The 17,867-nt window shown below is 35.1% G+C and overlaps 2 protein-coding genes across 6 annotated transcripts in view; both read right to left on the reverse strand.

Annotated features, from left to right (window-relative positions):
• Smc1 (structural maintenance of chromosomes 1) overlaps nucleotides 1-17,867 on the reverse strand; it is a 37,918-nt gene that overhangs the window by 15,876 nt on the left and 4,175 nt on the right. The gene's annotated exons all lie outside the window — the stretch shown is intronic.
• On the reverse strand, nucleotides 2,376-5,674 carry LOC139810217 (uncharacterized). Of its 5 annotated transcripts, none has more exons than XM_071773596.1 (7): nucleotides 5,364-5,674; nucleotides 4,896-4,983; nucleotides 4,156-4,658; nucleotides 3,726-4,091; nucleotides 3,472-3,622; nucleotides 3,253-3,401; nucleotides 2,376-3,040 (listed from the first exon to the last, which is right to left on the reverse strand). In XM_071773596.1, exons 2-7 carry the CDS (start codon nucleotides 4,978-4,980, stop codon nucleotides 2,903-2,905), a joined length of 1,392 nt encoding a protein of 463 aa, XP_071629697.1. In that variant the 5' UTR covers nucleotides 4,981-4,983; nucleotides 5,364-5,674; the 3' UTR covers nucleotides 2,376-2,902. The 5 variants fall into 5 exon arrangements, with proteins under 5 accessions (XP_071629697.1, XP_071629700.1, XP_071629699.1 ...); XM_071773599.1 differs by having other exon boundaries at nucleotides 4,156-4,322; nucleotides 4,485-4,658; nucleotides 4,896-5,674; XM_071773598.1 differs by lacking the exon at nucleotides 4,896-4,983.

A 17,867-nucleotide genomic window follows, 5' to 3' on the forward strand; every position in this document is an offset into this window, starting at 1 on the left:
CCCACACTGAAAAAAAAATTCTTGGTAATCTTGTGAGATACACTTAGTAACAGTTCTTTTTAAATATTTGATTATTATTACCGAATATGATATTAATAACAAAACATTTTGTAATAATTATAAACATTTTGAAAGAGCCAATTTTGCGTTTAGTTGAGCCAACTAAATTATATAGTACTTATTATCAAATAGCTTAGTGATAAATAACAAACAGTTTGATAATTAGTACTAAATTGTCTTAAAAGCCTTATCTGATTGGTTTGTTGACAGTTACTCAATTATTTAGTAAGCATTTGGTTATTTAGTAAATATTACTATAAATTTAGTAAGTATTGCTAATTCAGATTATTCTTTACGAAAGCTGTCAGTTTATTGTTCCGATCGTGCTGCATTTGTCTCATGAGCCTGAACCAGTCATACATGTTCGTCGATCCAAGCATTCGTGCCTGTACATACTCGTTTATCACTCGCGAAAGTGCATCGTAAAACTCTACAGTTTTCGCGAAAGTACATTGTAAAGTTCTAAAAAATGAGTGAATTAGAAAATTCTCTCTTAATTTGACTTAAACATCTCATTGATGTGTTATAGGTTAACCTTAAAAATAGGTTAACCTAACCTAACCTTTTAATACCTCAATGAGATGTTTAAGTCCCCAAATTAAGAGAAGATTTTCTAATTCACTAATTTCTTAGAACTTTACAATGTACTTTCGCGAAAACTGTAGTTTTACGATGCAATTTTGCGAGTGATGAACGAGTATGTAGGTACGAATGCTCGGATATATAATATACAAAATTTAATAACTATTAACAAAAATTTGTTTACATTTAGCAACTCATTTTGTTATAATTATCAGAGTAGTTTGATAATATTTTCTAAACTGTTTGATAATTATTAATAAACTATCAGTTTATAGTTACCAAACTGTTTGGTTACATTTATCATTACTTGGTAATAATTACCAATCTTTGCCATAATTACCAATATATCAGGTTTTATTACAATTATTTGTTAACATTAACCAAATTATTTCGTCACATTCACCTATACGTTTAGTTGAAGCTATTTCACCAGGTAGCTTGGTCACATTAACCAAGCCTGGATTATTATAACCAAGCCTTTTTTTCAGTGCATACAAACTTCATTCTGCCATGGACACGTGTTTATATTTAAATTTTAAAATAAAACTTAAAAACGATGGACTTTATATCCACTCTTACTATGCTTCGCGCAATAACACACGCGCACAATAATATTCACGTCTCGTTATCTGGAATATGTCAGGCGAATCATGCACCGAGAGGTACCCTCGTGGCACGATAAATCGTTGATTGGAAGCAGAAGAAAGGACGCTGACGCACATAGCAGAAATTGTGGTGCGCCCGTTGTCTCAAAGAGACTTCGTCAAATCGACTCGGCGCAATTACGCCGATCTTATTAATACGTCAAACGACGAAAATCTACCAGTACTATAATTACCGATGCCAATTTAGCGTCATAATTAATTTGGTTGAAGTGGTATCCTAATCGATTTAACAATATCTACTATATAGCAATTGAAATTAATCCACTTTCCGATTCACACCGTATTTTAAAATTGATTACATATATATATATATATATAATCATTACTTTATATATATGTATATAAATAAAAACCAAATTCATGAATATAAAACTAAAAAAAAATTTATTTTTAAATTTAAACTCTACGAAATATTAAAAAGACAATGCTCTTTTGTTGTAGGCATAATTTGATGACAATTCACTAAGCAGAAAATCCAATCGAGCGACTTCTGTTTACAATATACCTGCTATGACAAATTCGTCGCGATCGTTCCTCGAACAAAGCACCGGTGCAGTCGTCGCGTGTCGGCGGAATCGAAATTTATCGCGATACGCGTGCCCGCGATTCGTCACGTATTAACGAAAGACCTATCCCGCGATGCCTGTCGCCCGCGATAAAACACGCCCTACACTGTTAAATTCATAGTGTCAAATTCTACTTAATTTGAGTCATTTTTGAACACTCCTGTAGGTCGCCACTGCTCCTACTCAATATTGAGTTAATTTAACTAAAACAATGGAGTTAAATAATATAACTCAAGAAATGTATTAAATTTGACTCAAATTTAGTTTATTATCTACTAGATGTATATGTTAATTTAAACCTGTAATGTAGTAAAAAATGACTTAATATTGATTTGTAACTTACTACCTACAATGTGTCAAAAGATACTCAGATTTAGGTTAAATATTACTATTTTTATTGTTATTCTAAACACACAGTGATAATTAAATTAGACTCATATTTTAGTTATATTTACTAAATCATACAAGCACAGTTTAATGCAATTTTAAATAAAAACAGGAATCAGTGTGCACATATATTTAATTTTTTGCAATTGTACAGAAATAAAAAAATATCCTTAAGGGAAGTACAAACCATTAAAAAAAATATTACACCAAGTTTTTAGATTAATGCGTATTATATATCTTTAGTCGAACATACTTTGTTTCGTAAACTTATATAATAGTTTTACAATGGCGAATAAAATTAAAAACTTTCATAAAGATCTGGGAACAATTGTTTTCAGTGCACACAATAACTTCACCATCTCTAATGCCGTGAAATAAACGAATATGTCTACGCAACATCTCGGTTTGATAAAATATTTTTTCACACTTTGGACATTTCATGACTGTTCTGAAACGTGACAAAATAGTTGTGCTTTCAATTCTCGTACAGAAGCTGGGATATGCTTATCAGTAAGGGTACCAGTTTTATAAAATACAACATCTAAAAAATACCACACATTCTTGCAGAATTCAGAGTAATCTAAATCACAGATAAAGTGTAATTTAAAACATAAGTCTACACCTTTCAAAACAGTCGGCGCATTAATGGCATGATTTTCTACGATGATAAATACTTGTGTTGGTCGAGACTCTTCTCCAGTGAGCAGAATAAGGTTGCTTTTGACGCTTATCTAGTCCTAAACGGTCATTAGCGAAGTAGTAATCCAAATTTGTTGTTTCCTAGAGAAAAAATATAGATTTACCAATACTAAAACTAAATAACGTGAGTAACTTTTGCTAATAATGAGAATAGTGTATTGTATCAGTTACACTGTCAAATATGCTACTTGTGTACTTTCTGAGAAAAGTATAATGGATAAGATGCCAATACAGTTTGTAATTATATAAATTATGTAAAATAATTCTCATATAAACTGAAATCCAGTACTCACAGGAACAACATCAATGAAATGCAACTTAGAAACTTGCGAAGTTGGTTTGATCCTAACCGTTTCCTTTTTACCTTGTTCTTTGAATAAAACAACCGTTTGAGGGAGAAGAAATGGAAGCAGTCGCAATGCAGTTAAGCTCCGGTCAAAGTCTATTTAAAACAATCACTTTAAAATCAAAATTATTTTACAATCTAAGATAATAAAATGCATTTTATTAACCTTGCGCACTTAATTCTTGTGCAAATTTTTCAGCACCTGTGCGACCACAGTTTTTGGCTTGAAAGATTATTCTTTCTGAGAGTAACCCAAACTCACTACAAAGAGCATCTCCCTGTTGTTGTGAATATCGTCGTACAAATTCTGCGTCTATCTATAAAATATAATATGATCAAAAGATAATATATAAGTATCTTTTGCTAATATTTTTTTCATGTTTAAATAACATTAATACAAATTACTATGTGTATATTTACAATTTCTGGCTCTAACAAACGAGGCCATGCGTCAAGAATTTCCGTAAGAGTATGCTTCTTGTCAAAAATAAAGACGTCTCTTGCAGCTGCAGTATCACGCATACGTTCAATTACAATAGATTTTGGTGTCGAGTTTTCCTTTAACCACTGCTGCATTTGTAATACTTCTTGGCTAATTTCTGTATTTTTTCCAGAGTGTCTTATTGTTGTCTCTTTATTACAATCATCAGTTGCTTTCTTCTTGCGTGATTGTACTTTAAACGCTGCTTTATCCCCGGGACTGAGACGTTTCCTCCAGTTTCTGATTCGATCTTCAATAAGTCCAGATGACGCACTTCCGTTCCGCCCTTCACAGAACCACTGTTCCTATACAAATTTTAATTCAGTTGGCTACAATAAATTAAAAATCCATAAGGTTTATATAGCTTACATAGCCTCTTCCTTCGTGACCTGTCAAAGATGGAAATTCTTGTATGATTAGCTGTGCCAAACTGGCCTTTTGTGCTGTACTAGGAAAAGGCCCATATTTATCAGTGAATGCCGAAACGAATAATCGATTAAGTCGTTGCTTGTCACACCAACCAATTTGTTTCTTTTCTATTAGCAGGGATAAAATGGTTAGATACTGCTTTTGCAATATTTGTCTCAAATCAAGATTAACTAAATTAGAAGATGTATGTGCAAACGGAGCAAAAGAATGTTCAGATGAGGCAAATAAACTACATGAAGTTGAGTCAGATATTCTTGTCAGATCAATACTGTCACTGGTAGCAGAAGAAACAGGTATTGTTATGTCGAATAGCACTTCCTCTAGTGATGACTTGTATTCAGCTAATAGTTTTGCGAACTTCAATCGTGGACCGGCTGGTGGAATAAGAACCTTTATTGTATCCATGTCTAACAATTTAAATGAATCTTGATCGATTTGTTCTCCTGTTAAAAGAAATTAATTTATAAGAATATCATAACTAAAATATTTTATTTTATCATGTATTATAATACATGATATCGCACACAGCTAATCCTATAATGTACCAGTCAAACTATGGGAACATTTACAATAATTTAAAAAAATTCCTTATGACAGCAATACTAAATAAGCTATTAATTGCATGAATTATTGCAATTTCCAAAACACTGATGCTGCTAAAAAGATTTTATAACACTTACGACGAAAATTGTCTATAAAATCTCCAAATCCCCATTCTTGAAGTTTTTTAGATACAAACTCTTTTGTATTATTGGCTTCAGCCATTATCTGTGAAACAGTCTGGCAATGAATGAAAAGAAACACACAATAAAAGACAATACTAAAGTGGCTAGATATTCACTGAGCACACAAACAAGAACAAATAACGAATGCAAGTGTTCAATCAGAAATCGGAAGATATATTGCTCTAGCCGCTCTAGCGAGACAAACGAACAAAATGTGAATTGGAATAAATGTAAATAGAATAATTGTGTTCACTGTTCGCTGGTTAGGTTAGGTTTTTGTTGCTCAACTACAATTTAACACTTAATACAATTTATGAACTAAATAAATACAGAAGAACTGTAACTTAAATAATAAGCAGAACTAACCTCTAACATCGACAGCTGTCGTTTTTATTAGCCAATAAATATATCTATTTTACTTACTATAAAGGTAAAAAGAGCTTCTTCTTGTTTTCTTCGGATTATATTCACTGCAAATTAGCACTTTAACTTTATAATCCTTGAAATACACAACGCGTTTATTTGGCGGGATCTTCTACGACTTTACCCATAGTAACGTCGCGTCCGGCGTCGCCGCTATTCAAATGTTATTAACCACAGAAATGAGTTGAATAGATGTAGTTAATTTTTTAACTACATGTTTTGTGTTGAAATAATAAATTTTGACACACATGATAGTTAAAAATAACAAAATGTTGCTTAACTCAAGGAATTGGTTCAAATTTGATCCTTTCATATTTATGTACAGACCCTTCAATTTTGCAAAACAAGCTTTTCCTTCCCCTCCCGCCCCCCCCCCCGTTTTACTCTCACAAGTTCTTCTTCTTCTATCAAGAGAATAGTATGCTAATGACATCGCGTTAATAATTGTATCTATACGTTCGAAAATATTTATTCTACTATCTGCTTATATATGTAAGGTGTGCAATATCCCATCGACATATAATGGAACCTTTCGATTCTCGCGTACACGGAAAGAATATCATTTCCTCCGCAGAGTGTACGTCGTGGGAACGACGATCGCAGACCGTTCAGCGGCGAATATATCGATGACTCACGTGCGCGAGATCTCCTGCCAGCACGTTTTTGCAGAATCGTTTCGCTAAGGGGCAGAAGGGGGTGTAGTTGGGAAACCATGGGTGCATGGCGTGGCGTATTCATGCCATGCGTACCTTTTCGATACCTTGAATGCGGCTCGTACCACGGTACTAGAAATTGGAGGTGAGCCCTCAGGCCGTTATCCATATGGCGCGTTGCGTCAGTAACCCATGGGTAAACTACTCCGATCTCCTGTAGATTTGGCTATAGGCATACAATCTGTCCACCTTTCATGTACCGCGACGAACCTGCCCTACTGTTATATCGTCACTAAATTTTACACAAGGTTCGAAAATAATAAAACGTCCTAAAATTTTAATGGGATGTTGGAAAAATGACACCATATATGGGATCGTTCCCATTTTAGTCGTTCCATGTGTGCATATGTTCGGCATATTATTTATTTTTCTATATTTATACAAATATTATATTATATCAGAAGACAAACAAAAGATTAAGTAAGATCAAACTCGCCCTCGAAATTATAATACACTCGTATTAATGCCATATTTAATACAATTTTGAAACCAACAAGTAAAGTATCAAACCAAAAACCCCCAAATATTTCATCGATTAATTGTCTCAAAATAAAAAGTAATAACGCGCAACAATCAGGACTCGCGTTTGCAAATAGAAGAAGGAAAATATTGTGCATTCTATTGCATCTTACAATATTACAAATAATATTATAAATATATAATTCTTCCTTATTTTCAATTTAAAATAGATTTTTTTTAAATAATCCTATTGTATCATATATGTTTTTTAATTGCGCTCGCACCAGTCAACATTTCTAAATAAACAACACGCAAATTTTCGAGATAAGTGTAACAAGCGTAGAAATAATTTTCGAAACGTTATAACGTCACCTTTGTCAATCATTAAAAAGTCATACGACTGTGCGATATCTCGCACCGTCGAGTTTATCTCTTTCGGAGGAGACGTCATCGCGTGAAAGGACAGCGAAAGGAAAAAGAAAGAGACGGTGAAAACGAGAACGCCAGGAACTCGTGTACCACACGAAACCGCCATAGTTCCAGTTAAAGTTAAAATTGTTCTCATCGCGCGACAAAAATCTCGACACAGGGTGACTTGTCGGAAGCTATTTCTGTTGATGATGGAAAAACGGAACACACGGTTTATTTTATGGTATTATTATATTTTTTTAAGTTGCGAATCAAATTTCTGTTAACATATGATCTTAATGTGAGGATTTTAATGTGATTTCGTTGTTTAGTATTGAATTCTAATTAAATAAATTAATTTTTAATGTGTAAAACGATATATGTATAAAAATCGTTGCAATATCATAGATTTGCAGAGAAATCATTAACGGAAAGAAACCAGACATTTTTTATTGTATAAACATGAACACTACACAACACAAAAAAACACATAATCATATAGATATAATTAATCTATGACATATGTAATTTATATATTTTGAAAAAATAAATGTCTTGAAAAATATTTAAGATAAGTTAAGTGAGAGAGAAAGAGAGAGAAAGAGAGAGAGAGAGAGAGAGAGAGAGAGAGAGAAAGAGAGAGAGAGACTTCTATATAACATATGATATGTAACGTATAATAAATATATTGGATCAACAACATCCCATAAGTAATAATGCAGTTTTTTAGAAATATTTTTGAAATTATTTTTGAAAAAAAAAACAAAAAATTTGACATCTTAATTTCATAATCCAAAATATATTTTTCATTATTATTTACAACTTCTTCCCATCTTAATCTTAATTTTTAATTTCCTGGCGAAAGGGAGTCTTTTGATTGTGTGAGGTAAAGAATAAATCAAGCTCCCTTTTGTACCGCATTACTTATGAGATAACTCAATATATAGCATGTATGTGTCACGTAGAGAGAAAATTTGATAATACTACTTCGGATACTTCTCATATATTCGCCAGATAAGTCCAGTCAGTTATGCCCACACACGATCGAAGAAAGTTAAGCATTAGGTATAACGCGCTCCTCCCTCTCCCTCTCTATCTCGGGGTCAGGAGGCAAATATTTGTTACGATCTAGAAAGCGAGCGTGCGCGCGTATGGTGTTCGGATTTCTGTTTATCTTCTGAGTGTCCTCGTATAATGTGAGATATTGGCTTTGGACTACCGCGCTTATTTTCATAGCCACACGCTTCGCCGTAATGAGTAACGTGGCGCGTAATCTAAACCTACGGCAGATAAGGGAATGCAGAAAATCTGTGTGACTGGTCCACGTGTTCTTTTTGTCGTTGGGTTATTACTTGGTGATAAAATTATAACAATGAGTAATAATGATTCTCATGACTTGGCATCGATCGTTAGAGCTCGAGTTAGATTATTTACTGTTCGCTATTAATGGTATATTATTCATTAAAAGAGAAGCAAGAGCTTCTCTTTCAATACTTTGTTTCTTGCAAGGTATTCAACATCGAATTATGAGTGCGGCTTTATTCTCCAGCGCTTGCCGCACGTCATTTTTAAGTAGAAACATACAAGAAACATACAAAAACTAAAGTTTAGATTTGTAACTTAACCCTTTACGCTTCATAGATTTTTACGCAATATTAAGTTTATTCCGTGCGTCCCACAGTGTTAATTCGCGAATTCATAAAATGCATCTTGTACTTCTTATATTTATTTGTAGGTATATGTGTCAAGAATGGAACAACACATTACACCTTGTTGGTAATAATGTAGTCTTTTTGTGTGTATTTATATAATCTGTAATTTTATTTGAATTTGGCACAATTTCATTGCTCATTGTTACTGCTAATAACTGAGTCAGTATATGAAATAAAACGCCAAAACTTTTAAAGTCGACCAGGTTGACAATTAGAGCAAGGATTAATTCTGGAGTAAAGAACATTCACTGATGCGTCCAAATTTGATTCATTGTTTGTAACCAACCTTGTTATAAATCTTGAAAAGTGAAGAATGTTTTGCTTGTATATTCCAACGCTAGTTTTTATAGCATATCTTTAACTAAAAATAATACTTTAACAAGATGCAAGCTAGAGCACTGCATTTGTAATTTAAGGAAAATATTAGAATTATAGACAAAAGTAAGAAATTGAAGGCTTTATTTTCTATATTATAAATACCTAACATCAGTTTGATAATGGTAAAGTAAAAAAAACATTCTACCTGTGATTTCGTTTTCGAGAAAACCGAAAGCACGTGCAGCAGGATTTCAGAATCGATGGGAAAGAAAGAAAGGGCGTGGAATAGAAGGGTCATCACAATAATGAGAGCAAAAGAGAACGAGAATGGAACACAAGTGGCGCCCACATGGCGCGCAGTTGCTCAGAGATCAGGTTTTTGTTCGGTTTCGTTACTCTCGGGATTTTAGTATCGAGTCCGGCTGAGTTTTCTTCACTTTGGTGAGTCTGGTTAGTGAGAATTCTACTTTGCATTTCTATTCCAGACCCCACGCCGCCTATTTGCCTAGAACAAATTATCGAACGTCGAACTTTACGTCCACTGTATATAGGTGACCGGAACCGAGAGCTAGGCTAAAGGTCGAAAGATATAGTGAAACTTGAACCGCCTCTCTCGAGAAAACGCAGGGGAGCGATAAAAGTCTCTGCGAGGTATCGTGATCATCAACCGAAAGAAGACGAGTGAATTTTCTTAGCAACGGCCGCGTACAGAAGTAAAAAATATGAAGCAATAAAAAATTGTGTCATAAATTCCAAGATTACAGCTACATGGATTGTTTACGTTATGTTTACGCGAACCTTTTTTATGTAGACAATGTAACCAATGTAAATTATTATAAATTGAATGATTGATTTCTTTGAGCTATTTTTTTGCGAGCAGTCCTACAAAAATAAAAAGTAGTTTTAAACTAGATTAGATTAGATGCTGCATTTCAATTTTAATTTATTTATTAACTATACAGTAACATAAAAAATGTATGATATAGAAATATTATTATAGAAATATTATTTATACGTTGATCTCAACGAACTTTTAAATGACAAAATTTAAAGCAGTATTTAGCTCAAAATTATAACGCACACAACATAATGCATAATGTTCATTTCTTTTTTTCAGGTATAAAATCAAAATCTTTGAAACCATTGTTAATTTTTTATGATACCCTAAAAATTGTGCTCAAGTTAAGTAATAGCGTTGAAAATCAAATTGCAAACAAAATATATAAATTTCCGATATTTCTGACAAAATACATAAAACTTCGAAAAAATCCTTTTCACAGATTACTCATTATTTACATATATAACACGTTAAATAGTTTACATTGTATACATGTAGATGTATACAATGTAGATTATTATATTTTACGCGTAAATGCTCAACCTCAAAAAATAGTACTGAGAATTAAACCGAAGTTCTGTGATAATGTAAATTTCTTCTTTGTATAGATCTGACCCTAACAATGTTAGTAAGATTATTTGTAAGTAGAAAGTGATTTTTTAATGTAAATGATATTTTAATTTTAATTTTAATCCTTTTTAATATGCTGAACATTTTTGACAAATGGATCGTGCGTGCGCGAAATACTTAACTGCCTATGACACGCTTCAGTTTTTAACACTTTTGTTTACCATTTAAGGCCGGACGTGTAAATATGTCCATGGCTCGCTGCTCGCCCAGTTCAGATTACGCGAATGCGGAAACTCCATATAATATTCACAATGTGTCATTTGCTGTGTGTGGACTTATTTACCTACTTGTTCTTACTTAACTCTTTCAGTTTAAAGCACTGTGCACTGTGTGAAAAAAAAGATTAAGTAAGAATAAATAAAATTAAGTAAAAATAAAATGTATATAATTAATTATAATATTATATATAATATATATAACATATATAATATATATAATATATTAATTATATATTACTAATATATTAATTGTTCTTTGGATGTTTCGGAATCATTGCCCATATTTATCTTATCAAGCTATTTTTATCTTATCTTTTATTTTATCTTTATAGTTTCATCATGTCTTACTTCTTAATCACCCCCCTCCCGGCCCTTGACAACCTGAACAAGAATGGTAAATCCCTAACAATCAGTACATTTACATTCTGCCTCCCCCACTCCTGAAAAAAGTTGTAAGGCTGTGAAACCGCCAATGTGAAACATCTATTCCCGAAATAATTACACAAGTTTATATGATTTTTGCGGTCTAGAAAAGAAAAATAATTTTCGATAGTCAAATTTTGCAGACCTGTGTTATCATTCGTTTCATACTTTTTCACTCACAATTTTCAGCTTTCCAATCAACTTCTTATAAAATTAGCATCATACATGGAATAAGGGTTTAGATCAAATCTGAAATCCACTAATTACGAATCACTCATATATTGCGCCACGCGTTACCCGTAAGTTTTTGAGTTATCAACAAATAAAAGAAGATAAGATTTTTAAAAATGAAAACCTTTACTTTCAACTTCAAAGACTGTAGGTATCTCTCTTTGAAATTCGACTTGTCGACTTAATCTTTTCAAAGATTGTATCTCATTTCAACAGATAATTTAAAGATTAATTGCAAATGTAACTAATAATTGAAAATGTAAAACAAAAAATAATTTTTTTTAATGAGACTATGATAACACAATAACTTTGTGAGTGTGAATGGTTATAGAGTGCAATATTAATAAATGTATTGTATTTTTTTGTATTCATCAGAAAGATAAAAAAACTTCTCTGTCAATAAAACAATAAAGCAAATTCCTTTTCGATAGTTCAATTTGTTTACTACATAAACACATTTCGTGAATATATATATGTATATCCCTAGATATATATACACACTTATTTTTCGTGTAGATACCACACTAAGGTTTGGTGGATCCCGCAACTTTTTTTATTATATAACTTTCGAAACAATCACCGTGTATTTTGACTTTTTTTTTTCCCGATCGTAAATAAACTAAAAAAATACGTACATTTATTTATAATTAGTCTAAAATCATAATGTATGTATAAATACCAATAAACACGTGTGGTAAAATTGTATCATTTTCCCATGGTTTCGAACTTTATTTGGGGTCGCGGAGGCTACAAAGTGTATATCTAGAGATACAAAGGTAATCACACGTGTCTCGTAAACAATAAACCTTAAAAGAAACATGAGTATTATCTACCTACCTCTACGCACTCCTAAGAATACTAAAAGATATAATCTTAGGACTGAGATATTATAAAGAGTTTATTTAACCTTTGGACGGAATCTTCAGCAAAAGTGGCGTCTCTTCTGTGAAACACTATTCTTTTTTTGTCTTCATTGATGACAATACACGAAGACGTGCGACACGTGTAATCGGTTAAAGGTATTGAAAGGAAGAAAGAGAAAGAAATGGAAACAAGGTAGGAAAAATCATATGACCGTATGATTAACACGAATAAGACATAATGCCTTATCAAAGACAACAGCGCAATACCTTGCGCGCAGTATAATGCGCAGCGCGAGTGTATTTAGAGTTTAAAAGGACTTTAAACCGCATGCATTTTAAATCGTTCAAGAACTTTAAACCACAGTCGCGGAGCGACTCAGCTCCACGTGAAAAACACGGGAAGGTTGTTACACCTATCGCTGATTCACGGGACTATTGTCCCGTCTCGCGCGAGGAAAGAGAACGAAGAAGGAATAAAAAAAAAAAACAAGAGAGGAGAGACAGCGCCTCGGAATCAGGGAGTTAGCGAAAAGGAAACAGGCGGACACAATGATGGACGGAGCGGAGGAGCGACGGAGAGAGAGAGAGAGCGAGGGAGAAGACGAAGACGGGACGAAGACGAAGGAAAAGAAATACGCAGGAACGCGTACGATCGTTCGTAGAGGTCCGTATAGCCATATAGGATACGGCGAAGATAAAGAAACACAGTTGCGAATCACGCTGCGGTGGCGCCTAATGGGCGGCAACAAAAAGGGACACAGAGTGGCCACCGCGCGGCGCGGTAAAGGAAAGGGGGAGAAATTCCCCTCCACCCGTGCGGTACCGTGCGTCAAGGGGGAGAGATGCCACCCCACTTCGTGCCGCACCTACCGCTTCTCCTCCATTCTCCTCCCAAAACAGCCCAGGCTCGGTGCGCTTCGAGCGCGCTCGGTGATCTCCGCTTCGCGTCTGGACCGCGACGTGCCGGAGATCAAGGCAGTGCTGTAGCATCCGCGGGTACCCCCCCCCCCCCCGATGGACATACCGTAACGCCGGTATGATGCTCCGTTAATTATGATATCGGTATATATCGCATTTTACTGCTGGTACCGACGCCGATATTAGCTAATCTGGTAACGTCTATGACTAACTTCGCTCTGTTGATATTAATATCAACTATTACTACTAATATAGTAACTACTAACTATATACATAGTCGATATTAATTGTCAATAGTAAGATGATACCGAGTAATATCATTATTAATACCAGATACTAATATAATATTCGTGCTAAATTCAGACTGCGACTGCATGATTCTACTTTTGACGCGCTATGTTGATGTTAATGTTGATTCAATTCTTGGTACACGAAGAACTTTAATGGATCTGTCAGTTAGAAATCGATCCAATGAATAGTAAACCGTAATAACATGTAGCTTTACATTTTAGTTAATTAATTCTGGTAATATTATAATAGTTACATATGGATTAATAGCTGAAAGAAACATTTTAAAAACATTTGAAATTGTATTTTGTGAAAACCTTTAAAAATCACCTAAGAAAACCCTAAGATTTAACCCCTTCTTCTCCTTCTAGTTTTAAGAAGAAAATAAAAAAGGTTCAACGGAAGGTTTTAGAAGGAAATGTCCTTCACTCTCCTACAGAGGCAGGTAAAGTATATACAATATTGTTTGTATCAACCATCCGCTTGATTTTTCTGAATAGCAACTGAAGAAGGAAAACCACACTGACATGCCAAAGACATTAAATGATAACAATAATAATAGTTGCTTTCCATTTACACTCAAGTGATTTGAGTCACTCATGAAGGCTACGGTCAACGTGACGCTACAAATTCGAAGCATTTGTAGCGTCACGTTGACCGTAGCCGCAGTTATGTGAATATTTTATACTCGGGTAAGATAAGTCATTTTGTGTACTTACCTGCTTATTTTGGTGACAGAGCTATCACATAACAATACAGATTCGTAGCTTCACTTTTAATGTGAGTCTATTAGATTCATTAAGGACGTTCTCTCGTCCTTATACTAGAGAATATCGATTTTCTTAGGATTTTTTTGAAACTGTGAATATACGTTAATTTAGGTGTGCTTTATGCGTGGGTATAAATTTCAGTACCTCTTCCGGTATAAAAAATCAAAATACTGAGCCTCAAAATTTCAACTTTTACTAATGAAAAGGTTTTCGAGGCCAAACGGTAAGAGATACGAGGTTGGCCAAGAGGACCAAAGTTGCTCCTCTCGTCGAGTTTTATAAGGAAAAAATGCCAAAACTAAAAAAAATTAAATTCAAAAAATTTTTTTTGAAACTTTGAGGCTCAGTATCTTTATTTTTTATACCGAAAGAGGTATTAAAATTTATACCACGCATAAAACATACCTAAATTAACGTATATTCACAGTTTCAAGAAAATCCTAAGAAAATCGATTTTCTCTAGTATAAGGACGAGAGAACGTCCTTAAGGGTCGACAGGAGTAACACTATACCGACCTCTGTCGAGTTGCTTAGCTGCGAGTCCGTATTTTATTTATTATAAATTTTTTAAGAGCCAAAATGGAAAATCCGGCTCTGTACCAGCTTGCGGCTGATTTTACTGATTAAAACGAGCATAAGTTTAATGAGATTCGTTAATTAATTTGGCTAAAATTTGGGATAACCGTTCCTAAGCAGCTTTGCAGCTCTATAAGCAAGCCTGAAAAAGCTGCTTAGAAAAGGTTATCCCAAATTTTAGCCAAATTAATTAACGAATCTCATTAAACTTATGCTTGTTTTAATCAGTAAGATCAGCCGCAAGCTGGTACAGAGCCGGATTTTCCATTTTGGCTCTTAAAAAATTTATAATAAATAAAATACGGACTCGCAGCTAAGCAACCCGACAGAGGTCGGTAGTGTTACTCCTGTCGACCCTTAAAGCACACAGTCTCGATTGTGGCTAAAAACTCAGTTGAATCTCACTTGTCAGCATGCAAAAAGAACGTGCATTCAACTGAGTTATGACGTCACAAATGAGAATTATCTGAGTTTTGATGTAAATGGAAAGCAACTAATGTAGCCTTTAACTGATTTCAAACTGAGACCGAATTATTTTAGCCTCTCGGGAATAGTTTCTATACTATCGCTGTTTTCCCTTTCCTCTCTCTTTCTTTGTTTCTAAGTGTCACGATATATCGTGCGAGGGAATTTGTATGATCGCTTCTTGCTGCGTGGCGGAGGCGCATGATCGATCGCATCGCGGTTAAATCGCGCGTCCAGCCGATCGACCAGTCATCGGTGTTATTCATCAAGACGCCCTCGACGATGACGGGCGTCGTTAACAGAAAGGGGAAGATTAACATCGTACCAAGAAATTCAACACCTCGAGAGCAGCGTGATTAAATACGAGACGAGTCAAAGAGGAGGAGGAGGAGGAGGAGAAAGAAGCGAAGGAAAAGGCGGTTGAAGAGAAGTGCTAGGGAGGGAGAGGGAGGAGAAGACGCTATTGGCTCTAATTGCCAGTACTGGCCGAATAGAAGGCGATTTGCTCTCTCCTCGCTCGTCTGAGCTTTGCCACTCTGTATCGCGCGATCGCCGCTTTGCTCGATGCCTCTCGTTTAACATACCGACACAAAAAAATGTAGGCAAGAGGAAGTGTCATACATTTTCGTTCGGCCGTTGCCTGAGCCGTCCGCGCTTGTCGGCGCAGCGAATGCGCCTCGTTGATCTTTCGCAGGCCATCTTGCCCCGGAGCGATGGCTCCGCAACTGCGGATCGACGTGTACAGGCAGAAAACGCGGCACGATTGGCGCGATATTTGCGCCAGTGTAATCCGATGTTAAGAGAGAAGTTACAAGGTGGCTAAAAATATGAAAGTATATGAAATCATCAAAAATATATAACTTTATTATAAATGACTCTAAATGACTATAAATGACTTTATTATAGATACTCACGTGTATTATTTTTTAAAGTTGAAGGTTGTTGAAATATTTGAGAAACATTTAAATGTCTGCTCGAAAGATGGATATTAGGGAACAAACTATGAGAAAAATGGCAATTATTTTTTAAATGGAGGTTTGTCCGACTGTCGCAATAGAAAACTAACAGTTTGTTTATGCATTATATTGCCCTGTCTCGTAATCGTACCTTCATCTTTACTGAAGCGTGTTAAGCTCCCGTGGTTCATCTCTTAATATTCATAACATTTTTATAATAATATGATAATTATTTAGAATTTTGAAAAGTTATTTATTAAGTTTCTTGGTATTATTATTATTTTTTATAATCAATTAAAATATAGTTAAATAAACAAATTTTTTAAATAAAAAATAGATAAATCACTTTTCACACAAGCACACACAACTGTTGCACACAGTGCAGTGTATACATATAAGCTTTATTCAAAGTTTTCTGGTTGTAAAAATATATTCAGTAATACTCGGTTAACTCAGTAATAGCTCAGTAAGTAGAACCCCATCAGGTAGAATATAAAACTCACAATGAATCATGACGTTGATCATCATGATTTTATTCAATAATAATAGCGTATGAACAGATTAGATCCCTAAAAGTTAAGATCTAAAATGGGCCCTGAAGATTTAAAAGTTTCTTCTTTTTCTAATCAATAATTTTCCAGAAACCGAAGCGGTGTTAAATTGTAAAGTCAATTTCACAGAGTATTGGAATATTGGAATAATGTGTCAAACGTATATCCGAGGCGTTTAAGATTGCAACGCGTATGGGAAGATTTAATATTCGAGAAGAATCGGGATTCGATTTGTGTGTCGGGGAGGCACACATCGGTGAACAATGAAGAAGCTATAGCTACGCAGCCGAGGAGCGATTAATTTGTAACATGTCTACCGCTCGCGCGCGAGACGGCGGTTCAGCTCCGATTACGATCATTGCCCGACGACGCCTGTTGTTTAACGATGCCGCTGGCTCTCGCCAGCTCTCGCCGCGCGCGGTGTGTGCGGTGCCCACTTCTCTCATTCTTTCTCCCTTTCTCTCGGACATTGTTCCGTGTGACGGTCCTCCGTTTTCATTCAGTAATTCGCAGGCAGCTGCACACTAATAATAGTAGCGGACAGTGCCGCTACCACGTCGCCGCGTTCTCACTGCCTTCGACGTAACGACGGGAGGAAAACGAGCGGACGTGCTCGAGAAGATGAGAGAAGAGGAAGACAGTGGAAGCCGCGCCGCGCGAGCGAGGTGGGGCAGCGGAGTCGAGGGAGGGACGGAATCGCCACATTGATTCCGACCGCTGAATTTGGAAGAACCCGTGACGGCCGTGACTAAGAACTCGTGACTCGGTCTTACCAGGCGATTGATTAACTACAATTCGGTCGCGGGATGAGAATACGACAGAGGCTCGCGAAACGTATCTCGTTGTCCCGTGAATATTTTATCATAGATAATACGTGATATCGCGAGTAACTCGATGTCACCTTCGAAAATAGACACGATCCTTCATTTCGGGAACCTTTCCCATCATCATCGATCAGCAATGTGACGTTTAGAAGAGTGCGAGCACGATTTAAAGCATCATTGCATATCGGAAATGTAAATTGTAATCGTGTACGTTATTGAAAACATAGATAAAGTCTCGACAAAACATAACGTAACGTCCTCACCTATTGATAGATGATAATGTATTTCACGTTGCTATATCTTATTTACGCGCGTCTTGTTTTATCTATAATAATCAATGATT

Source organism: Temnothorax longispinosus, chromosome 3, assembly GCF_030848805.1.
Source record: "Temnothorax longispinosus isolate EJ_2023e chromosome 3, Tlon_JGU_v1, whole genome shotgun sequence".
Classification (NCBI taxonomy): Eukaryota; Metazoa; Arthropoda; class Insecta; order Hymenoptera; family Formicidae; genus Temnothorax; species Temnothorax longispinosus.

Bases quoted from the DNA above. Each gene is read 5' to 3' on its own strand.
- LOC139810217 (XM_071773596.1), bottom strand. From the start codon at position 4,980: ATGGCTGAAGCCAATAATACAAAAGAGTTTGTATCTAAAAAACTTCAA. The intron at 4,659-4,895 runs GTAAGTGTTATA...TTCTTTTAACAG, and splicing joins TTTTATAGACAATTTTCGTC to GAGAACAAATCGATCAAGAT. The intron at 3,402-3,471 runs GTTAATAAAATG...TGTTTTAAATAG, and splicing joins ACAAGAATTAAGTGCGCAAG to ACTTTGACCGGAGCTTAACT.